The sequence below is a fragment of the Sinocyclocheilus grahami genome, unplaced genomic scaffold (genome assembly GCF_001515645.1).
Source record: "Sinocyclocheilus grahami isolate Dianchi unplaced genomic scaffold, SAMN03320097.WGS_v1.1 scaffold333.1, whole genome shotgun sequence".
NCBI lineage: Eukaryota > Metazoa > Chordata > Actinopteri > Cypriniformes > Cyprinidae > Sinocyclocheilus > Sinocyclocheilus grahami.
In genome coordinates this window covers 791,694-814,125 of record NW_015505512.1, presented here as the reverse complement: position 1 = coordinate 814,125, position 22,432 = coordinate 791,694, and the positions used below count along the sequence as shown (strand labels likewise).

The following is a 22,432-nucleotide window of genomic DNA, read 5'->3' as shown; positions in this document are numbered from 1 at the left end:
AAGAAGAGATGGGTGGTCTGATTAACATCTGTCTAAGATGATTGGGTGTTTAAGGGGGCGCTAGCGCACCTGTTGTTGCTGTACCCTGGTATGGTACCGTCATCCATCCGTCTGAAGTCAAGACTGAAAGTGACGGCATGAGAACCGTTAAAAGAGGTGCCCTGACAAACTCACGGCATGCGCATAGGGACACACGCAGGGCGAGCAGGGTCAGACAGGCTTGATGCTGTAGGCAACCTTTGTCTCAACTCTTGAATGCTCTACAGTAACCAACTGAGCATGCAACAATTTTACATGCAATAAGTCTTTAGTTGTACACTAGTTTTCTGAGAGATCAAAGACATGCACTAATAATTTTAGTGCATTTATGTTACGTGCAATGCGTTAACCATAATGCACAGGCATAGGGACCTAATCTGAACTTTTTACTTTTTCCACTGCACTGACAGGAGAGACAGTCCAAACGTGACTTCTAGAGATTCTTAAACAGGTTTTAAGCATCTTGAAAGTACCTACAAAATTTATACACAACCAAATATTGCTGTTGATGCCCCAAGAGCATTACAGAGAAGATAATATAGAATGGGGATGTCAGAATTTTTTTTTTATGTTTTTGGGAAAAACAATATCTTATGCTCACCAAGCTGCATTCATTTGATAAAAATGCAGCTAAAACTGTAATACTGTGAAAAGTTATTACAATTTAAAATATTTTCTATTTTAATATATTTTAAAAATGTTATTTATACCTGTGATGCAAAGCTGAATTTTCAGCATTATTACTCTAGTCTTCAATGTCACATGATCCTTCAGAAATAATTGTAATATGCTGATTTGCTGCTCAAGCATTTCTTATTATTATCAATCATGAAAAGTTTTTGCTGCCTAGTATTTTTGTGGAAATGATGATACATGTTTTCAAAATTCTTTGATTAATAGTAATTTTAAAAAATAATAAAATTGAAGTCTTTTGTAATATTATGTCACTTTTGAACAAATAAAATACATTTATACTAAACTAAACTAAACAAAATAAATAAGAATAAGATCAAATAAAATAAAAATATTTGTGAAGTCTGACCCGAACCTGAATAAATTGTGTTTTTTTTTAAAGGCTACATACCATTTTATTTTACCGTTGCTTTACATGTTGGCCACATGGCCACTTTCTTTTTAAATGAGTCAGAATAAACTGCACTGGAAACCAGTCTTGCAGACAGTCAAAAGTCCAAAAACACAAGAAGCACTGCTAAGGTTAGGGGTCAAGCTTTAAGGTGAGAAATGAAACCCAGAATGTGCCGCACTGGATGCTACACATACTTTGCAAATCCAATGAAGTCCTCATGGTTGGTGTTAATGTATGACAGCTCAGTGTCAATCAGCAAAAGGACCTGGTAAAAAATAAATAAAAAACATTCTGCACATTAAGAAAATTTATGAAAAAAAACAAAGTGGCTATAGCGGATCTTCTCTCGCCAGTCTCGCACCTGGTCCTTGGTCTTGTTTTCTCTCTCTCTGACGTAAGTAGTGACAATCCTCTCGGTCTCTTCTCGCAGTCTGGGGTAAGAGCCTAGCTGTGGGGAAAAACACCAGATAGATGCAGGCTACGGCATGTACACATAGCCACACGCACACGTGCATAAACACACACACACATTATGCAATGTGAAAGCGGTAGGAGCTAACCACGATCAGACCATTTCACACAGGTCGATGTGAGGACTAGTTTTCGCTAAGCCTCCATGCAAAAGAGGAACCAATGCAAGAGAGAGCAGGCATGCGCACACTCACACACATGAAGATTTGAGTATTTCAGCAAGTAGTGCATATAAGACAGCATTCACTCCCAGCCAGGAATGGACAGTGAATCAATAAATTAACTTCTAAGTGCAGTAAACAAAATTTAAGGGATGCTAGGGTTGGGAATCGAGAACCGGTTACAATACCATTGAAAAATACTACAGCCAAATGATGATGATATTTTGTTCTGTTAAGTGTTATTACATGACTTCTTCCATTGAAACGGTCAGAACACTGCGCTCTTGAATCTACAGCTCCAAGGCAAAAGATGTTATGTTTAAGTGATATCTTTAGACTCTTCTTACGAATCAAACTCATTGACCTTAAATGGCTCACTCACTCACTGCATCAGTCAGAGTAGTTCATGAAATAACAACAGACTTGGAGGAATGGAAAGTCATTATTTATCTTTGGACCTATTAGACTTAAAATAAAGCAATACAATATCAACACAATAATTAACAGTTGTATCTAACAATTAATCTTTTTTGATAATTTGGTAATTGAAGAGACCAAATTGGACCCATTGGACTTAAGAGACAATAACTCAGTCTAGGCCTTTTCCACACTAATATGTTTTCGTTTGAAAACGCATCTTTTTTCCTCTCCATTTTGCCCTTCCGTCCACAGCGAGATGGCGTTTTTGTCGAGGGAAACTGAGATTTTTGAAATGCTCTCCGAAGTGGATAAATCTAAAAACGCAGTTTTCGCCTTCTAGTGTGGACTGTGAAAACAAAGGCTTTTGAAAACGATGACGCTTGTTTAGTCATGTGACACATATTGTACCACCAATAGATATCTATGTGTATACCGGTAATGTGCCTGTTATGTGCTATTCACTTTCACACTATTGCTAAAGAATTGTGTCACTTTGTACACTCTCATATCACAGTCCTGCAAAGATGACAGAAAATGTATTCGCGATTGCCGTTCGCTGAAAAACATGAGGACAGTTGCATTTTATATCAGACCTAGAATTGTGAGTGAGTGCGACCTGAACATGTCACAGTGAATGGTCAGATATTTTCTTAAATAAAGCGTACAAATAGTACATTTTGCTGTGATTTGAATTTTACAAATGTTACCAGCATAGCACTGTTTAGTATTTTAATTTGTAAGAATTATTTACTATTTTTTGTAATAATATATAGTATAATGGTAGTATATGGTATACTATCATTAGGATCAATCATTTGGTGATTGCTTAATTGTACCAAAAGAATCTTTTTTTTTCAATCAAGTAGAATTGGAACTAGAGCAAGAATTGGTAAACTCCTTACGATTCCCATCACTAGTTATTAAAACATATACATCTGAAGTGATAAGAATTGCATGTGAAATACAGGAAATATTTGCACTTTTTTGAGATTATATTCCCAATAAGACTCTTCCAAAACTGAGAGTGAAATAGTGATTTAAGAAAGGAAAGAATGGGAACATTTCAAAAAGTATGTGACATTCGAGAGGGAGGACGGAATCAAGTAATGCACTGCAGCTCCACATATAACCACAAGATAGCAGGTGAATGGTTCTTTGTTGCTATGACACAGCAGCAGCCTTTTGTGTCTGGGGTAGGAGGCAAAGCATCTGTTTCTGTATGTCTTTTACTTCTACAGTCAGTGGTGCAGGCTCACTGATGCTCTACTCAAGCAACAAAGTGTGAATAGAGGTGATGTGCCACTGACAAACACTGAAACTGGGGCTCTAAAGCTGACTCAGCTTGGAAACACCCAATTTTTCCAAACAATCTGGATGTTTTTTATTGGTTTGATTCACATGGGATATGAAAATGTAAGACTCATTATGAAACAGAACTTCGGACGAGTCACATGGACACACACGGAGGGTGAGGCGGAGAGGGCGTGGCTGACTGATAAAGGTGGAAAGCTGGGTGGGTGGCAGCGCGTGGAAATGGAGGAATGGGGAGTTTTTTTCACTCCGCCTAATCTCGAGCCGCTCCTGGTTACCTTGTTGGCACTTTTCCTGATGAGGGTGGTGAGTTCGGACACCACCAGGTCCACACATTTCAGGCTGGGCTCTTTCAGTTTGCGGATCTGTTTTTTCACTATAGTCTCAAAGGCCAGATCAGGGGTGAACAACCCCGTTCTGAGGGGGTCAGGGTGATGCCAGTGGGCAGGGGGGAGAAGAAGTGTTGAGGTGTTAAAAAAAAGGACAGAAAAAGAGAAAGAAGGGGAAGAATAAAAAGAGAGGAAACTTTTAGTTGATTAATCATTGCTTATCTATGAACAGATACAAACTAGGTCCAAAAGGGGGAGCCGCAGGTTTTCACATCCAAGAATTATGTATTTGTTTTTCACAACAATAAACAGACCCTAGAAGAGCTTGTTTACGCAACGTCCAATATAACTAGTCTAAAATATTAGCATTTTTCCACACCACAAATATTCCAATGCTACTACACAGTATAACTATTTGTAAATGTATTAAATATTAAAACAACTGACCTCCAAAAAAAAAAAAAAAGCTGACAAAGATTCATTGTATTTTTGGAAGTACCGGAATCAAATGGTTTTCACGATGCTTGGTTCTGTTAAAGTCACAATGAAACATATATTTTTTTCCATGTTGTAACATGCATTAATTAATTGGTCACAATAAGATCTATAATATGTATTTTTATAATAGATAGGGTGAATTTTCACGCTGAATTTAATAGTTCTTCTACATCTGTATTCTTCAGCCAATGTGGAGAAAACACCGCACCACAGCAAAATTTGTATTCTTAAGGCAGACACACACCGGACGAGAAGCGCAGTGCCGCATCGCGTCGCATCTTTAAAATTCGAACGCACAGTTTTGAACAATGTCCTGAGCCATTGCTGGGTGCCACGGACAGACGCTGAATGGCGCCGCTGGTGTGTGTACACTCATATAAAACAAAGTGTTTGAATTTTTAAAGACGTGGCGCGACGCTGCGCTTCTCATCCGGTGTGCGTCCGCCTTAAGTTAGGCTTGGGGAAAAAAAGTTAGCGACACAAATATGCGGACGCAAATATAGATCTACTTAATCTTAAAGAGACCTTCAAACCAATGAGTTGTTAATTTAAATTGGTGAAAAAGACTCACAATGTACTCTCACTGAAGTAATTATGAAATTACACGTACATATGTACTTAATTCTAGGCCTGGGCGATAAAACGGTATCGGTATTTATCGACGGTACACCTTCATCGATAACGATATTATTTTTTTTCCGATATAGCGCATGATATAGGCACGTGCTATGAGTGACGCAGACAGCCCACGAACACGAACACATGTTGTAATGAGTGCTGTGCCTCGTCAGTGGAGCATGAGATGCGGTGATGATGATGTAAGTGACGTTGTTGCATTTGAATGTTTTGTTAGTCTAGCCCACGAGACGCGCCGCTGCTGCGTTATGCATTCAAAATATTACAGAAATACAGAAGCTCAATGCTTAGAAGCATCTTGATCTTGATTAGGTTAAAACCGAAACCAAGCCATTCACACAGAACGCATATTCAGCACATTTTTTAGACGGACAAATATGACTGCTGCACTCGCGTTTCACACAAGAGATGTAGTAAAAAAGTTTAAACTTTTATAAAACACGTCGCGAATTTGTGGAGGTTTATTCCATTTCACTGCATCTCTTATGTTTTTAAATGCAGTCTGTGTGAATGGCGCTTTGGCTCTTTGGATTAAGCAATGCATAAATACATGATGCTGTTTTGTTCATAATTGTTTATGCAATTTACGAAATTATATTAGATTTATATATGTTAATTTAGATGTTATGCACGTTTTTTTTATAGACAGTTGTTATTTCATTGCACTGAATAAACAACTTAATACACTGCATTATTTTGCTCATTCTGTGGCCTCGGGAGACGATACAAACGTTTCCTTAAGACTTATTTAATCTGCATATAAAACATAAGAAAGGAGGATTAATTTTAATTTTATGTTTGACTGTCAAAACAAATCAAAAAATATTTGTTGTCTTAATAAACGGGGTAAATTAAAAATACAGTGGTTAAATTAAAAAAAAATCTATTGCTTTTTGTTTTAAAAAGGGTTATAAAAATGTCAATAATTATAAATACCGTACGATATGAAACATTACATAGTTTTTTAGCTATATCGCCCAGCCCTACTTAATTCTACTTAAACTAATCAAAAAACAATAGTTCAACTAAACATATTTAATAAATAAATAAATAAATAAATATATATATATATATATATATATATATATATATATTATAATACATTTTCATTCAAATGCAAATAACACAGTTAAGTATCTGAAAACATTACATTCAGTTTTCACTTAAGTATATTCTTTTTAAGTATATTATTTTTTTAAAAAGTAAAAAAATTTTTTTATAAGTATGCTACAGTCCTGTGTACTTCTTTTTTTATGATTAATAATGCAATCAATTACGGTCTCAAATTAACTAAAAGAATTGTCACTGGGTGGGCAGCGCGCCGACATAGAGTGCCATTGCGCTACGGGCGTCCCGAGCTCGAATCCTAACTCGAGGACCTTATCTCTCTCCCACTTCGCTTCCTGTCAGCTCTGATCTGTCCTATCATAATAAAGGAAAAAATGCAAAAAAAAAAAAAAAAACCTTTAAAACAAAAAAAAGTATTGTCACTCGAATCATTAAGACCCCACCGATCCCACCTTTACTTAATATGCAAGCATCTTGTGAACAAATTTCAGACTTGGTGTGAACTGGCCTCAAAAAGCCCTTACATTTCATTTTGACCCTTGGCTACAGAGGTGCTTAGAATGTTGCAGGACCCCTGGCTCGTCCCTTTTAGACCGTAGATGACCAGAGAGTGAAATTCTCCGCTCATCTCCTTGTCACAAGACCATCACAACACCCCAACACACGACAGCAGAGCCAGCACACACGGCAGCCGGGGGGGGTCGAGGGGGTCACACCGCCACACAAACATGTACAACTTCCGACTCTCGCTCTTGCTTTCCACCGAAAGCCCCGTCTGTTTGTCTCAGGTGTAGTGTGACCCCCTCATAGGAAGCCCCCCGGTAGCCAGGCTGGGGTACTGCAGTACCTTGTTGGTGCAATGCCTGACTGTGTTGATGAGCTCCTGAATAACCAGATCGATACATTTCAGACAGGGCTCTTTCAGCTTAATGATCTGCTTTTTCACGATGGCTTCAAACGCCAGATCTGGAGTGAACAGCCCAATTCTGAGAACGCACAGGACAGACAGACAGCAGGACGTAAGAGGACAGAGACAAACAGTGAGGAGAAAAAAAAACAAAACAACAACAACAAGTGCCAAAAACTAACTCAAAGACAGATATTTGTGACGATGACATTAAAATAGAACTGAAACCGTGTGAAGTTAGGATACTTGGAGGTGAAGTGGAGGGAAAGAAGAGGATAAAGTTTAGCTCACAAAGACTAAAACAAAAAATAAAGTGAGTTCTAAATAATAAACGGACAGATGAGCGTGGCTCGCTGTGGGGAAAAAGAAGTCAATTAGACATTTCAGAGATAAGGTTTCTCTTAAAATCGCTTTAGGCCATGCCCTCATAACACCGTTTTTGCAGTCGTAGACCAACATTTGAGGGTCTCACAAGAGAGACTTAATCACAGGGTAACTGATGCTCACTTTGGTTGTAGACATGTGGTAAGCAACTCAATTGAGTCTGGGTCATAACCAAGAGCAGAAAAGGGTAGAGTTGGACATGACAGAGTCCACATTTTTCAGACTATATTCTCATGGTCTCAATTTTGGTCCTTGAGTCCAAGATCACATCTTCATGTTCTTGATCCTCAAGTCCGAATTCAAGATCCTATTTTCAAGGTCTTGGTCCTTGAGTCAGAGTATAAGATCATATTTTCTTGCTCTTGGTCCTCGAGTCCGAGTTCAAGACCATATTTTCATAGTCTTGGTTTTGGTCCTTGAGTCCAATATCACAATTTCACTGTCTTGGTCTTAGTCCTCAAATCAGTTCTTTAAAGGGGTGGTTCACTGTTTTTTTTCTAGGCTTGATTGTGTTTATGGGGTGCAGTCTAACATGCGTTAATGCTTTGTTTTTTTAAAAACGCATAATTTTTCACATAATTTACCTTTATTCCACACCGCTCTGTCCCTTCTCTGAGAAACACGCTGATCATTTCCTTCTTTTATGAAGCCCCTCCCTCAGAAATAGGCGATGGGCTCTGATTGGTTAGCTAGCCCAGTGTGTTGTGATTGGCTAAACTGCCTCTAGTGCGCGTTTAAACGTCCCGCCCCTCGCCTCAGCAGCATGTACTCCGGTTGTATTGTAAACAACGGCGTCTTTAATATCGCTTATCAGTTTGAGCTCGATTGAGTAGCAGAGGATATTATTGAAGAGGATTCTGTCAGAACGTGTGCAAGCATGGCTTTTAATGGTAGGCCTATTTTTACCGGGGGCGGGGTTTATCTGGGTTTGTTACATCACAAACCCGGGAAGTAACTCGTTGTAGTTCCTACCAGGCGTTTTTGTAGGCATTAAACTGCCAGAATTTTAAAAGACGATATCTCCGTTTGCATTGAACTTTCAGCTTCGTAACTTTGCAGATATTGTTTATGCTCAAACAGCAACATTACATACTAACTAACGTTAAAAAAGTGAAATCGCAATCAACCACCCCTTTAAGAACATATTTTCATGCTTTTGGTCCTAGGGCCTGTTTACACCTGGGCACTCCATGCGTTTTCTCTGATCGGATAGCTATCTAATTGTGAAAAGACCAGGTTTAAATGCCCTCTGAAACGCTTTTGAGATAGACTTAAATCTGATCACTCAAACCACTTCAGAAGGTGGTCTGGGACTTTGCTCTTGAAATTAGCTGATGATGAATAAAATGCAGTGCATATCTGTTGATTGCATTGAAGTGAGCTCGGGTACATTTTAATATGCTACATTTTCGATATGCTGTGTTAAAACATCCGTTTTAACAAAGCATATCGATCAGAGAAAACGCATGAAGTTACCAGGTGTAAACAGGCCCCTAGAAACCAAGTTCAAGGACTCAGGAGCATGTGGACTTGTCTTGGACTCTTTTTCAGTCTCAATCTTCACTAGAACTTTATATTATCAGCACAATCTTGTAGTATGAGCAACTACATTACAAACATTTTTCAGTCTCAATCTTAACTAGAAAATGTTTATGTTATTAGCACAATCTTGTAGTATGAGCAACTACATTATGAACAACAATGTGCTGCAAACAACGATAGAACAAAAGGGGGTGAGAGCAAAAATATTTTCTTAAAATGAGCACAAAAATTTGGAGGTGCAACAATATACGTCCGCAATATATTTTGCATGTATAAAATCTGCATTTTGTTATTGTATTCGGCGCATATCTAGTTATACAGACATCACACAAATTTGAAGTTTAGTGCCTCAGAATGTGGATGTTCCTATACAAATGTACTTACATGTATAAATAAATATAATATTTTCTATGGACCCTTTTTCTATTAGTAAACATTGTGACGTTTTTCTGTGGGCGGAGCTTAGGTGGAGGCAGAAAGATTCCCCTGACTGCTTCACTAACGCTAGCTATGAAGTTTGTTAGCTTGTTTTTTTAACAATGACTGGAGAAAATCTGATTTTACCTGCATATGTAAAGTCACTCGTTGTCCGGGACCACGATTGTTATTTGAAAAGGTTAACTTTAACGGACAAAACCAGATCGGCCGACCTGTACATGCTTACTCAAAACTTGGACGATCTGACAGGATTCAAGACAAACTCACCGTGTCTATCTTATATATCTTCTAATGAAGTCTCATGAAGATGTATTTACATTGCAATTTCAGCTGGCAACTATTTTTACAGCTACATTATTATTCCAGCCACAATTAATCACAACAATGTATATACAATTAAAAATTATTAAGCATATAAATCGTCAGTTTGTTGTTTTACACACATGCACACAGACATTATTTCATACACGACATAGTCGTGAGATGCATAAGAAATCTTTAGACGCACCCATAACAACAACAACGTCGATTCTGGCACCCAACATCACAAGATGATATTTTAAGCTCCTTATGAAGCCGAATCTGTGCTGGTTTGAATTGGCCGCCTCCAGTTTTCCCTTTGTTTTGCCTCCAGCTAGCGCTGTGACGTAATTGTGACATCGGCCCTAAAAGGGTCTATATAATGAGATATATTTTCCAGAATGTACACTACCGGTCAAAAATTTGTTTCTTATGCTCATCAAGGCTGCATTTATTTGATCAAAAATACAGGGAAAATTTTAATATTGTGAAATATTATCATGATGTAAAATAATGTTTTTCTATTTTAATATACATTGAAATCTAATTTATTACTGTGATGCATCGCTGAATTTTCAGCATCATTCCTCCAGTCTTCAGTGTCACATGATCTTCAGAAATCATTCTAATATGCTGATTTATTATCAGTGCTGGAAACTGTTGTGCTGCTTCATATTTGTTGGAACTTGTGATACTTTTTTTCAGGATTCTTTGATGAATAAAAAGTTAAAAAGAAGAGTATTTATTTAAAATAGAAATCTTTTCTAACAATATCCACTACAGTTCAAAAGTTTGGGGTCAGTACATTTTTCTTCTTTCTTTTTTTGAAAGAAATTAAAACTTTTATTCAGCAAGGATGTGTTAAATTGATAAGAAGTGATAGCAAAGATTGATATTGTTAGAAAAGATTTATATTTTGAATAAATGCTGTTCTTTTTAACTTTTTATTCATCAAAGAATCCTGAAAAAAAGTATCGCAGTTTCCCAAAAAATATTTGGCAGCATAACTGTAGCCAACATTGATAATTCTAATAATAAATCAGCATATTAGTATGATTTCTGAAGGATCGTGTGACACTTCATACTGGAGTAATGGCTGATGGAAATTCAGCTTTGCATCACAGAAATAAATGATATTTTAAAGGATATTAAAATAGAAACCATTATTTTATATTGTAATAACATTTTGCAAGATTACTGTTTTTTTATGTATTTTTGATGAAATAAATGCAGCCTTGATGAGCAGAAGAGACTTCTTAAAAAACATTACAAGTCTTACTGATCCCAAACTTTTGAATGGCAGTGTAAGTCTTACACAAGTTTTATTTTCATCAGACATATATATGTCTTATATAATGCACTTACCGTCAAGCAAGCAAAACATGGATTTGAATTTGAATTTGCCAAATGTGAGAAGTACATGAGCTCAGGTTTATTAATAAAGCAAATTTCCCTACGCACCGGTCGTTTCAGTTTCACTTTAAATACATTTGTTTAGGCTAGTCTTTATAATAATATATAATGCTGTTTATAATGAATGCCACTATAATATATGCCAGTTTTAACCCTTTTTTATATATTTTTTTTTTCCAATGATTTTTCCATTCCTGTTCTGTTCTGTTAACAGTTAAATTTAAAGGATTTTAGTAAGGGAAAATAAAATACATGTTTGTATATAATTTTATAATGTTTGTAAACTATTCAATGTATTTTTTAATTTTATTTTACATGATTTCTGAATGTAAGAAAAAAGACTTATAAAAGACTGCAAATTTTGACCTGATGCAACTTATAGTCAAGAATGGCTTATTTTCTGGAAAATACGGTATTGTTGAAAACGGTGGTGACATGCAGAAAATACTTTAAAACGCCACTATTACTGATATATACATCTACTAACAGATGCAATATGTACGATTTTAATTATATTTAAAACAAGACATATATGATAGATGATAAGGAAAACCGTGAGCAGTAAAGCGATTCTGGTAGCTGTGTTGTGAAAGCATGGCCTTACTATAACACACGAGAGAGAGAGAAAGAAAGAATGCGTGTGACAAGTGAAAGAGTGCGATATTAGTCAGTGAACAGAGGACATAAGTGCTGTGGCTTTCATGCCGCCATATGGCCTGCAGGGTTGACGATCGCTTGCCGTCAACGGGACACCACTTGCCTGACACCATGGACGTTCTTAATGGCGTGACTGATTTCTCGCCGGAGCTGCTTCTCGTCAAACACAATCTGAAAGAGAGAGAGAGACTTCATAAGCCACTGCACCTGTGTGGCATACCGGGTTTCCCGGAAACTTGTTGGGACGTGTTATCTAAAGATCAAAGTAGTATTTCCAGACATTCAGACCAACTTTATCAGCTCAAAAGCAGACAAAACTAAGTGTTCTGCTGAAACGAAGCATTTACCTTGACCAGCTCGAAGGGGAAGCGCTCATGGAAAATTCGGTTAATCCTGGCACCTCCGGACAGCTCTGCCGTGTCCACCTGGTCTCCGGACCCCTCGATGCACTTCTCAAAGTCCACTCCAAACTGCTGGACCATCCTGAAAGAGGTACTCAGAGCTATAAACATCTGTCTACAGTTTATAGCCCAGAAACTGCTTGAGTCAGTGACCTGCCATAAACACTCACTGCAGCAGGGCCTTGGTTTTTCGCGTAGGGTCATCCGGGCGGAAGTTCTTATACTCTTCCACCTCTTTTTCCAGAGAGAGAAGCTGAGACTGGAGTTTGCTGCGCAAGCCGGGTAGCGTGTCCCGGATGTGGTTGGTCAATTGCTAAAAATAAAAGAAGAGGAAGTGATACACAGAAAGGCGCAAAACAGAAGGTGACATTGACTAAATTAAGTCGTTTTCAGGCATTAGCTTCATTTACATAACTGTACACAAATTTTTTCTAAAATCGTCAGTTATTTATGCAAATCCATAACCGCATTTTTGCGTAAAGGCGATTTGGTCCTACCTGGTTGAGGGCCTTCTGCAGGTGCGGTGTTCCCATTCGTTCAGCCATGTGTCTGTAACTGGGGTGGGACAGGAAAAACTTCCTTTCTGCTGCCAGTGCAGCGCGAATGTCCTTCCTGCCATCTATGTCTTTCTGACTTCGGTTCACTACGCCAATATAACCTGGGACAGGGAAAGCGGCAATAAATAGCGTGTGCCAGGGCTGGACGATTTGACTATATATACACCGTGCAATGATAGAAATGTGTCAACTGAAATTTTGCAATATTGTTTATACTGCGACTGATATATGCACTAGTATCAGTGGATATGAATGCTTCATGTTATTTACATGTGAGAATAACAAAGAAACAGTAAGGGGTGTAATAATACAGGACAGGACATGTCCAAAACAAGTCAGGACAAGAAGAAAGAACTTTCGAATACTATAGAGTAAGTCAACAAAAATATATGGGAAGCTTCTTCTCCACCTAGAGAATAGTTATCATTATATTATATTGTATTTTTTGTTGGATTTCAAATTAAATAAGATGCATTGCTGTTCAAAAGTTTGGTCAGTCAGTATTATGTATATATTTTTATTTCTTTTATTTATTAACTTTTATTCAGCACGGCCACGGATGCATTAAATTGATCAGAAGCAACAGATACATATAAAGATTTCTATTTCAGATTAATGCTGTTCTTTTTAACTCTCTATTCATCAAAGATATGATTTCTGAAGGATCATGTGACACTGAAGACTGGAGTAATGACTGCTGAAAATTCAGCTTTGCATCACAGGAATAAATTACATTTTTTAAACATAATAAAATACAAAACAGTTATTTTAAATTGTAATATGTCACAATTTTACTGCATTTCTGATCCTTTTTTATATATTTCCAAAACAAGAAATTCTTATCGACCCCAAACTTCTGAATAGCAATGTACAGTATGGTTACGGTGACATAAAATGACTCATAAATAATAAGAAATTGTCCATAAATGACACTGCTGTAATGTGACTGTGTTAAGTACAAACTGCCCACCTCTACGCAGTGGTAAGAGTTTATTTTCCAGGATATCCCGGGCGTCTGTACCCTCATCCATTAGATCCAGTTTAGTAATCACACCGATGGTACGCAGTCCTGTTGAAACAAACAAAAACACAATAACAACATCCTCAGGGTTTGTGTTCAACACACAGGGCTCCCACTCTTTTGACCAATTAATTTCCATAACATTTCTAGTCATTTATTATTACTGGACCAAAATTCTAAGTCAGGTTGATTCACTAAGGAATCATTCAGACCATCTGTGATTCACTAAGAAGGTCCTCAAAAGACTTTATTCACTTATAAAGACAGATTCACTTATAATACTGACCTCACTATGGTTTGCTATGGTTGATAATTTTAAATTGTAATATGTCACAATTTTACTGCATTTCTGATCCTTTTTTATATATTTCCAAAACAAGAAATTCTTATCGACCCCAAACTTCTGAATAGCAATGTACAGTATGGTTACGGTGACATAAAATGACTCATAAATAATAAGAAATTGTCCATAAATGACACTGCTGTAATGTGACTGTGTTAAGTACAAACTGCCCACCTCTACGCAGTGGTAAGAGTTTATTTTCCAGGATATCCCGGGCGTCTGTACCCTCATCCATTAGATCCAGTTTAGTAATCACACCGATGGTACGCAGTCCTGTTGAAACAAACAAAAACACAATAACAACATCCTCAGGGTTTGTGTTCAACACACAGGGCTCCCACTCTTTTGACCAATTAATTTCCATAACATTTCTAGTAATTTATTATTACTGGACCAAAATTCTAAGTCAGGTTGATTCACTAAGGAATCATTCAGACCATCTGTGATTCACTAAGAAGGTCCTCAAAAGACTTTATTCACTTATAAAGACAGATTCACTTATAATACTGACCTCACTATGGTTTGCTATGGTTGATTTTCCAGGTTTTCCATGACTATGTGAACTCTATACACATCCTTTTGTTATTTTATCCGTGTGTAACCCTCCCAGCAATCCTCACCTTGAGGGTCCACTTCCTTAGCCACCTTGAGAGCGTCCGAGTTGGCCAAGTCAGTGTTGGCCGGGGTGACAGCGAGGATCAGGCAGCTTTCCCTAGAGATGAACTGCATAATCATGTCTCGAATCTGGTGCTCGATGTCTGGCGGCTGGTCGCCCACAGCAACCTTAGTCATACCGGGCAAATCGATGAGAGTCAGATTCAATACTGTTGAACAGAGAAAGAGACGAGTGACATTTTAACAATGGCAGCATTTAAGTGTGGACTGAGGAAAGCTGTGGTCTTAGGGAGCCTTGTGTTGTATTACCGTGTGGCGAGTAAACCCTCAGGTTGATGGGAATAGGAGAGATGCCCTTATTGGACCCGGTAATCCTGTCGGTCTCTGCTTCAACTTCCTGCCGGACTTCATCAAAGTCCACGAACTTCCTTCCTTTGCAGTGCAAGAATTCCGCATATTCTACAAACAGAGCGATGGAGTGTGTGTGGTTTAGAGCGATGACATTTCAGCATCAAGGCAAACAAGACATGAAAACCATACAGTAATATTCTCACCTAAAGGCTAAACCATATCACTGTAATAAAGCATGAGAGATAGCATTACACAAGTTCTTATAATTAACTAAAAAAAAATTATAATAATAAAATTCCATACTTTAATTAAAATAAATGTAACCTGAAACCCCTTTTTTAGGTGCCAAAACAGCATTACTGATTTTCTTTTAGCTAAATTTTAGTAGTAATATAACTAAAACTGAAATTCATAAAATTATATTATATTGACATAAAAAAAATAAAAATAAAAATTATATATATATATATATATATATATATATATATAATAGTAAAACACCACAAAATTACTATTTTAATTAAAAAGAAAATGGGAAATATATATAAAAATATATATGTATATTCAAAATATTAATAAATATTTTTCTAAATATAATAGCATTTCAGTGAGACTAAAATAACACTGTTCCACATACATTTTCAATGCAAAGGTCCAAAAACTAAAACTGAGGGCCATGGGTCAAACGCAAATGCATTACGTAACTACACACACACACACACACACACACACACACACACACACACACACACACACACTTGAATTGAATTTATATTTTCATATCAATGTAAAAAATCTAAAATTAGAAATGAAGACATGCTTCAATGAATTCGTTTTTTTCCCTTTTCCAATTTTCCCTCCTCTGCATTATCAGAACCAAACTTCATTTCATTCTAGTATTACTTCAAAATGGAACTGGCCGGGAATAAAAACTGTTTTTCAATTCCCAATGATGTGAATGATCCACAGATAATGTGCATATAACAAGCAGACAACATCAGTTCAGCTTTATGTTATGTTCAACTTTATGGTCAATTGCACTCATTTGGAAGATAATTTGTTCGGTAATGTCTTTCTGTTGGGAATTAATTCTCCATTTGCACTTTCTTGTTCTCGCTACATTACAGTGCCTCATGCTGAAAACAATATAAATGATGATAATTGCTTTAAAGTGGCTGAGAGATGTAAATGTTAGAAGGGGAATTTTCAGAGGGGAACTTACTTTATTTATGGAAACAGAATAAGATGACATTATTATAGCTGAAGCGTCATTTCTGTGCCACTAGTAAGAGGAATTGCAATACATAAGTATATACATTTTGTTGACTGATATAGAGCCCAATCATTTCTGTGTTGCAGATCCAGTCATAAAAACTACAATTTATTTACTTTACAACACAGAATTTGACTAAATGTGTATGAATAAATTATCTATTGTGTAGCACTTCATCAAAAAAAAAAAAGAATCAAATTGTTCAAATTTCATTTAATTAGAATAAACCTCTATTGTGTAGCGTTTTCTTTGTCAAAAAAAAAAATGAAAGGAACTGTTCAAATTTCATTTGATTACATTTTAAGATGTGGTTAAGGGTTTATGCATTCATTTGATAACCACCATTTTTATTTTATTATAAATTCATATCAAAATCATAAAACACTGGCTGCAGAAAAAATAAAACAGACAACACATTTCAAAGGGCTCTATTATTGTTAAAATTGCAATAAATTATTAAATGATCAAAGTTTTATGAATTCAACCGATTTTTGAGTATTAAAATGGATTTAAACCATTAAAATGTTAAAACAACTAAACATAACAATTATATACATGCATTATACAATTATATACATGTACATATATTATTTCAAAGGTGACACATCTGTTTTACACCCAATTTAATGTCACACCTCTTTAGCTCCAGCATAAACACTATGGGCACTGAGTATGAATACACATGAAAGCATGTGGTTTCAACCTTCCGCATACATACATACTAAAAATACCTGAGAAGGCTTTGTTTGGTTGTGCTGTGCTCATCAACACACTCACCAGCTTTGTTGTTAACTAGCTGCAGAATGAGAGGCCTGCGGGTGACGATGCCGGAGCCTCGGGGAAGGAAATCCCTATAAAAAGAGAGAGAAAGTGATGGAGGAGAGACAAACACTCTTGAGTCATTCATAGCAATCAAGCTCAATTTTCAGGGGTGACATGACTGATCAAATTATTCATGAGTAAGGGGGCGAATGTTTAGGAGCAACCCCTTTGCATTCATATCAGAACACACACACACAAACCAAAATGCTATCTGGCCCTTTGTAGCAATGAATATTAAAACATGGTGGCATCTTTTGAAGGCCCGCGATTCCTAAGAGGCTGCGGCGCCTTTGCAAATGAATGGCCACTGCTGTATCTCGCAGCCAAATCAGGGTGCATTTAATAACACTGTGGCGCATTATAAACACCCTCTGAGATCAAACTGTGAGCTGAGAGCAGGGCAATTTCAGCCCTTATACTCCAATATATTTGCAGATCTAATAAGCAGCACAGAGGACAAAAAAAGGCACATTTTTAATAATATCAGTGAAAATGAGGCAGACTTTCAATCAAAAATGTTCTCTTGCCAAGTATGTGAAAACAGACACAAATACACGGCCAAAACATTGTGAACACAAGGCCCGCTGTACATGAGTAATGTTCTCCGGTACTCAAGGGGGCGATAGAGCTAACTTCAAATATCTGTGCTATATGTTATTATTTAGTTCGCTAGCTATAAACATAAAATAGTAATGTTATTATATAGTGCATTAAAATGACCCAACACATTTTCAGTGGATTTGAATCGAGGTATTTTTCCAAGTAATTGAATTTTTAAAAATAATAATAAAATAAAAATGAAGCGTTTTAACTGATCGGTATCGGCTCTCCTCGGCCCGATCCTTATTTTACGTCAGCTGTAATGCCGGTGTCATGCAGTAGGTGGCGGTATGCACTTAAGTGGGTTTATCAACGCCCATTAAACGGAAAAGAAGATGCTCAAATGTGCATGCTCAGCTGCCATTAAAACAAAAATAAGAAGAAATATACGTGTGTGACATGCAAAAACCAGTGAGGTCTGTCTCTAGCGCGTCACACACATTTGAGCTTCCGCGTTTAGTGTATTTGATGCGCACTTTTGTTACGATCACTCATTTATTTATTGTTTACTTTTATCTGCCGCCGGACTATCTGAGACGCCATAACGCGTTGCAATGGGTTGCGTCTTCAAATTCTTCGGATTTGACTGATAGACTGGCGTTCTGGCACCACAAGCTTCATGCTTTATAACCATATGTTGCAATTATTCTGCTTATTGTACATGGAAAATACAAGATTATATCAGTACAGTAGTCCCATATTCATAATTGTGACCACACAGTCTGTTTACAGTGTCTACCATTGTAACATGTTTATATCTACCAATGTCTTTACAGTGTGTGCACAGAGAGATCTTATAATATAATATTTTATTATTATATTCTAATTCTATTCTTAAAAAAAAACACTTGTCCCTTTTAGACTTGCACTCTATTCATTTGCTGATTGCTTTCTAATCTTTTTGTATTCTATCTGTTTTCTTTTCATTTATTATACAATTAACAAAAGCAAAAAAGACCTCCAACACTAGCTTGCTCTATTCTTTTTCTATTCTATCGGTTTTCTTTTTATTTATTCTATTATTTAAAAAACCCTTGCTACGTGTACTGCGTTAAGCTAACTGAGACTTGTTATAGCACTTGCGTATCATTGCTCTTTTGTTGGTTTTGATTGCTTGTATTGTCCTCATTTGTAAGTCGCTTTGGATAAAAGCGTCTGCTAAATGACTAAAAGTAAATGTATTTTACTTGTAATTAGGGATGTAACGATTCACTCAACTCACGATTCGATTCACGATTTTTTTTATAAATTAAATGTGTCCTTTTATTATTGCTTAGACAAAATACTGTACGTTTCTTTGTGAAATTGAAATAACACTATAATAATATACTAATATAGCACTTGCATATTACTGCTCTTTTGTTGGTTTTGATTGCTTCTATTGTCCTCATTTGTTAGTTGCCTTGAATAAAAGCATCTGCTAAATAACAACATTTAAATTTAATGTAAATGTAAATAACTAAACTAAATTTACAATTTAAAACAAGCCCCAAATCAAATAAATAAGTAACACAAATCAAATAAATCTCTTCAAATAAACAAACTAAGGCTTTGTCTGTGCTCTTAACATTTTAAATTAGAGGCAACCACTGCATTTTAATCGTGATCCAAACAAAGATGCTGCATACATGCAACATGAGCAGTTTTTAATCTAAATTACATTGTATAATTTCTAAATTTGAAGCAAAAACAGAATGGTTTGACTTCAGTTTTGTGAAACTATGCATAAAACATATCTGCATGAAACAGAAACAGCAGACGAGCTGAACGAGATGCAGATTCACTCTCTGCCAGCAGGTGGCGCTTAAAGCGTTTTCTTGGTTTCTGCTGTAAACAAAGCAGCGCTGCACTTATGAACTTATGCAGGGCTCCAGACTGCGACCATTTTTTCTGCCTGTGCGACTAAATTTTGTGTGCGGTCGCACTGGTGCGACCACTGCGTTGGTCAACTCATAAGCGCTGCAATTTCTGTTGCATATGAGAAACATCAAAGGGCAAACGAAACTGAAAGCATAGCGAAACAGCACTTAGAGAGTATACCTACTCAGCTACAGCAAAAATTACACGCATTTTGAGGAAACGATGGATGGTTTTCAAGCGAAAGTCAAGTAAAAGACCGCTGCTTAAACCAGAGAAGGTGAACATGCTGGTATTCTTGTGGGGGGGTTAATAAACGTTTTGTAAGCTAGTTTGTCATTGTAACTTACTGATTTATTGTTGTTGTGCTTTTTGATTAAGAATAACAATAAATCCATCTTTTGTTTTAGTCTTAAAAAATGAAAGGTGTGTAGATGTATGTAAGCAAAACAGTGACAACAAGATCACGAATTCGAAAGTGAAAGATATATATATATATATACTGTATATAGCGAGAAAATCGTGTGCTCGTGCGACCAGCTGAGAAAGTTAGTTGCAAAAGAGCGACCAGTGGGAAGAATGAGTCTGGAGCCCTGATATGCATTATACAGAGGCAAGAGGAAAAGAAAAAATACCATCGAAAGCCAGTAAGTTCCCCTCAGACATACATTCATATAAACTCCTGCCCCTAACTGAATTTGTTTAGCATCTCAACCGATTTGAATCGTCACATATTTGAATCGATTTTCAACTGGCTCGCGGTTAATCGTTACATCCCTACTTGTAATATATTACCTGTGCTCTCTGCTCAACTTTGCAAACATTGGATTGATTTTAATAACTTTAATGTACTTGAATTGTGAAACAAACACTAGGAATATATGATTATCGGATCGGGACTCGGTATCAGCAGATACTCAATTGCTGCTTTTCCACGGCATGGTACGGTACGGTATGGCTCACTTTTGGGGACTTTTCCACTGTGTACAGTATCTGGTACTTTTTTCAGTACCACCTCGGCTGAGGTACCAAGCGAGCCGTATCGTTACCAAAATGTGACGCGCAAACCCTGCTGATCACTGATTGGCCGGAGAGAATCGTCACTACCTGCATCATTGAACTTGCTACACAAGACACCAGACCCACTAGATTTAAATCAGCACAGCCAGCGAAGGATTGAACGCAACTTTTTTTTTTTTTTTTACGAATGCAACCGTTTCAAAAACACGTTGCGTGTGAACGGCCCTTATTCATGATGACATAACTGGCAAATGTATTCCATGCACACGATTAATCCAGATATTTTGAGAAATTAAAGTGTTTTTATTATCCACACAATGGAAGTCAGTAGTTAACAATACTATTTGGTTACTAAGATTCTTCAAAATATCTTAATGATAATAATAATAATAATAATAACAACAAGACTTCTATTTTTGGGTGAACTAACTCAATTTACCACACTCCTTAGATAATAGCAGCTGTGTCTTACATGTTAACGTAACACAAACTTCATGCAAAAAAGCATGGGATTTTACCTTAATAAACTGTCATCAACCATGACAACAGTCATCCAGAAATATAAAACTGGCCATAGACAACATTGTTTAAACTATGAACAATTCCCTTCATTTACTTTGTTTCAGACTTTTAGGACAGTTAAAAAACACATGATGAAATGCCAATGATGTGTCTTTTTCCACATGGGAAGCTTTGATGGCATCCCACATGCTATGGGTGGGTTGAAAGCGTGTCTGCGGGTTCAAGGAGTCCAATCACAGTCTGTCTTAATGAGTAAGCCTGCCTCTCCAGGAGATCCTGCTCTACATCTGGTCCTGATCAAAGCTGGTGCAGTCAGCTGTGAATCCAGCCGGTCCTTTCCCCGAAATCACCGGCCCACCTAATGCACAATGCAGCAGAGCCCGAGGGGAAAGACAGACCATGCTTTAAAAACACACACACAGCTACACAATAGAAGAAGGCCCATACACAAAGAGATGCTCGGCTTGGCTCTGTGTGTTCAATTCGAATGGTTCGATTCACAGTAAATGAACCAAGCCGTTTTCAGACACTTGAACACTGTGTCACAAAATATAATGCGTGCTAAAAGCCATTAATATACATATATTTAAATTGAACCCTGCACCATCATTTGACAGTCACCTTACACTATACCACAATATTTTATTTTTAATATATCATGCAGCCATATGCAAAAGTAAGCCAGAGCTTTAAAGTGTGGCCCATGAAGACAGCACCGTCTGGCTGCATGAAGCACGTGGATGTACGACAACGGCCAAAGTCTGGAGGGGGAGAAGGGCGAATGAAAACCCCTGTGTGCCCCCTCCACTTACACCCACTCTGCCAGCAAAGCCCAACACCTACACATACACACATGCACTCATTTAAATGGAAAAAGATGTCAGGTAAATATGTATTCATTTGACTGCTTCATTTGACTACTATTTATATCATTATTCATTACTAGTATAATTTGTAACATATTATTTTTACACTGAGGGTCAACAGTTTGGAAAAAAAGTAGTCTCTTATGCCCACCAAGGCTGCATTTATTTGATCAAAAATACAGAAAAATATTATTACAATGTTTTCTGTTCGAATACATTTTTTTTTTTTTCTGATCTCAAAAGCTAAATTTTCAGCATCATTACTCCAGTCTTCAGTGTCACATGATCCTTCAGAAATCATTCTAATATGCGGATTTGCTGAGCAAGAAACATTTATTATTGTTATCAATATATAGTTCAACGTCCAGTTTGACAGTGGAAAACTCTTTCATATTTTTGTGGAAACCATAAACATGCCATATATATTTTTTCCAAGTTTCTTGGATGAGAGCAGCATATATATATATATATATATATATATATATATATATATATATATATATATATATATATATATATATAT

General features: G+C 36.8%; 1 protein-coding gene across 1 annotated transcript in view; it reads right to left on the bottom strand.

Annotated features, from left to right (window-relative positions):
- Nucleotides 1-22,432, bottom strand: part of dnm2a (dynamin 2a) — a 68,152-nt gene that overhangs the window by 15,168 nt on the left and 30,552 nt on the right. Inside the window, exons 2-12 of the mRNA XM_016295297.1 lie at nt 17,000-17,073; nt 14,908-15,057; nt 14,604-14,807; nt 14,158-14,256; nt 12,560-12,720; nt 12,233-12,375; nt 12,009-12,144; nt 11,765-11,832; nt 6,868-7,006; nt 1,488-1,574; nt 1,321-1,391 (exon numbers count right to left, since the gene is read on the bottom strand). Coding sequence (XP_016150783.1) covers nt 1,321-1,391; nt 1,488-1,574; nt 6,868-7,006; nt 11,765-11,832; nt 12,009-12,144; nt 12,233-12,375; nt 12,560-12,720; nt 14,158-14,256; nt 14,604-14,807; nt 14,908-15,057; nt 17,000-17,073 — 1,332 coding nt within the window. The remainder of the gene's footprint in view (nt 1-1,320; nt 1,392-1,487; nt 1,575-6,867; nt 7,007-11,764; nt 11,833-12,008; nt 12,145-12,232; nt 12,376-12,559; nt 12,721-14,157; nt 14,257-14,603; nt 14,808-14,907; nt 15,058-16,999; nt 17,074-22,432) is intronic.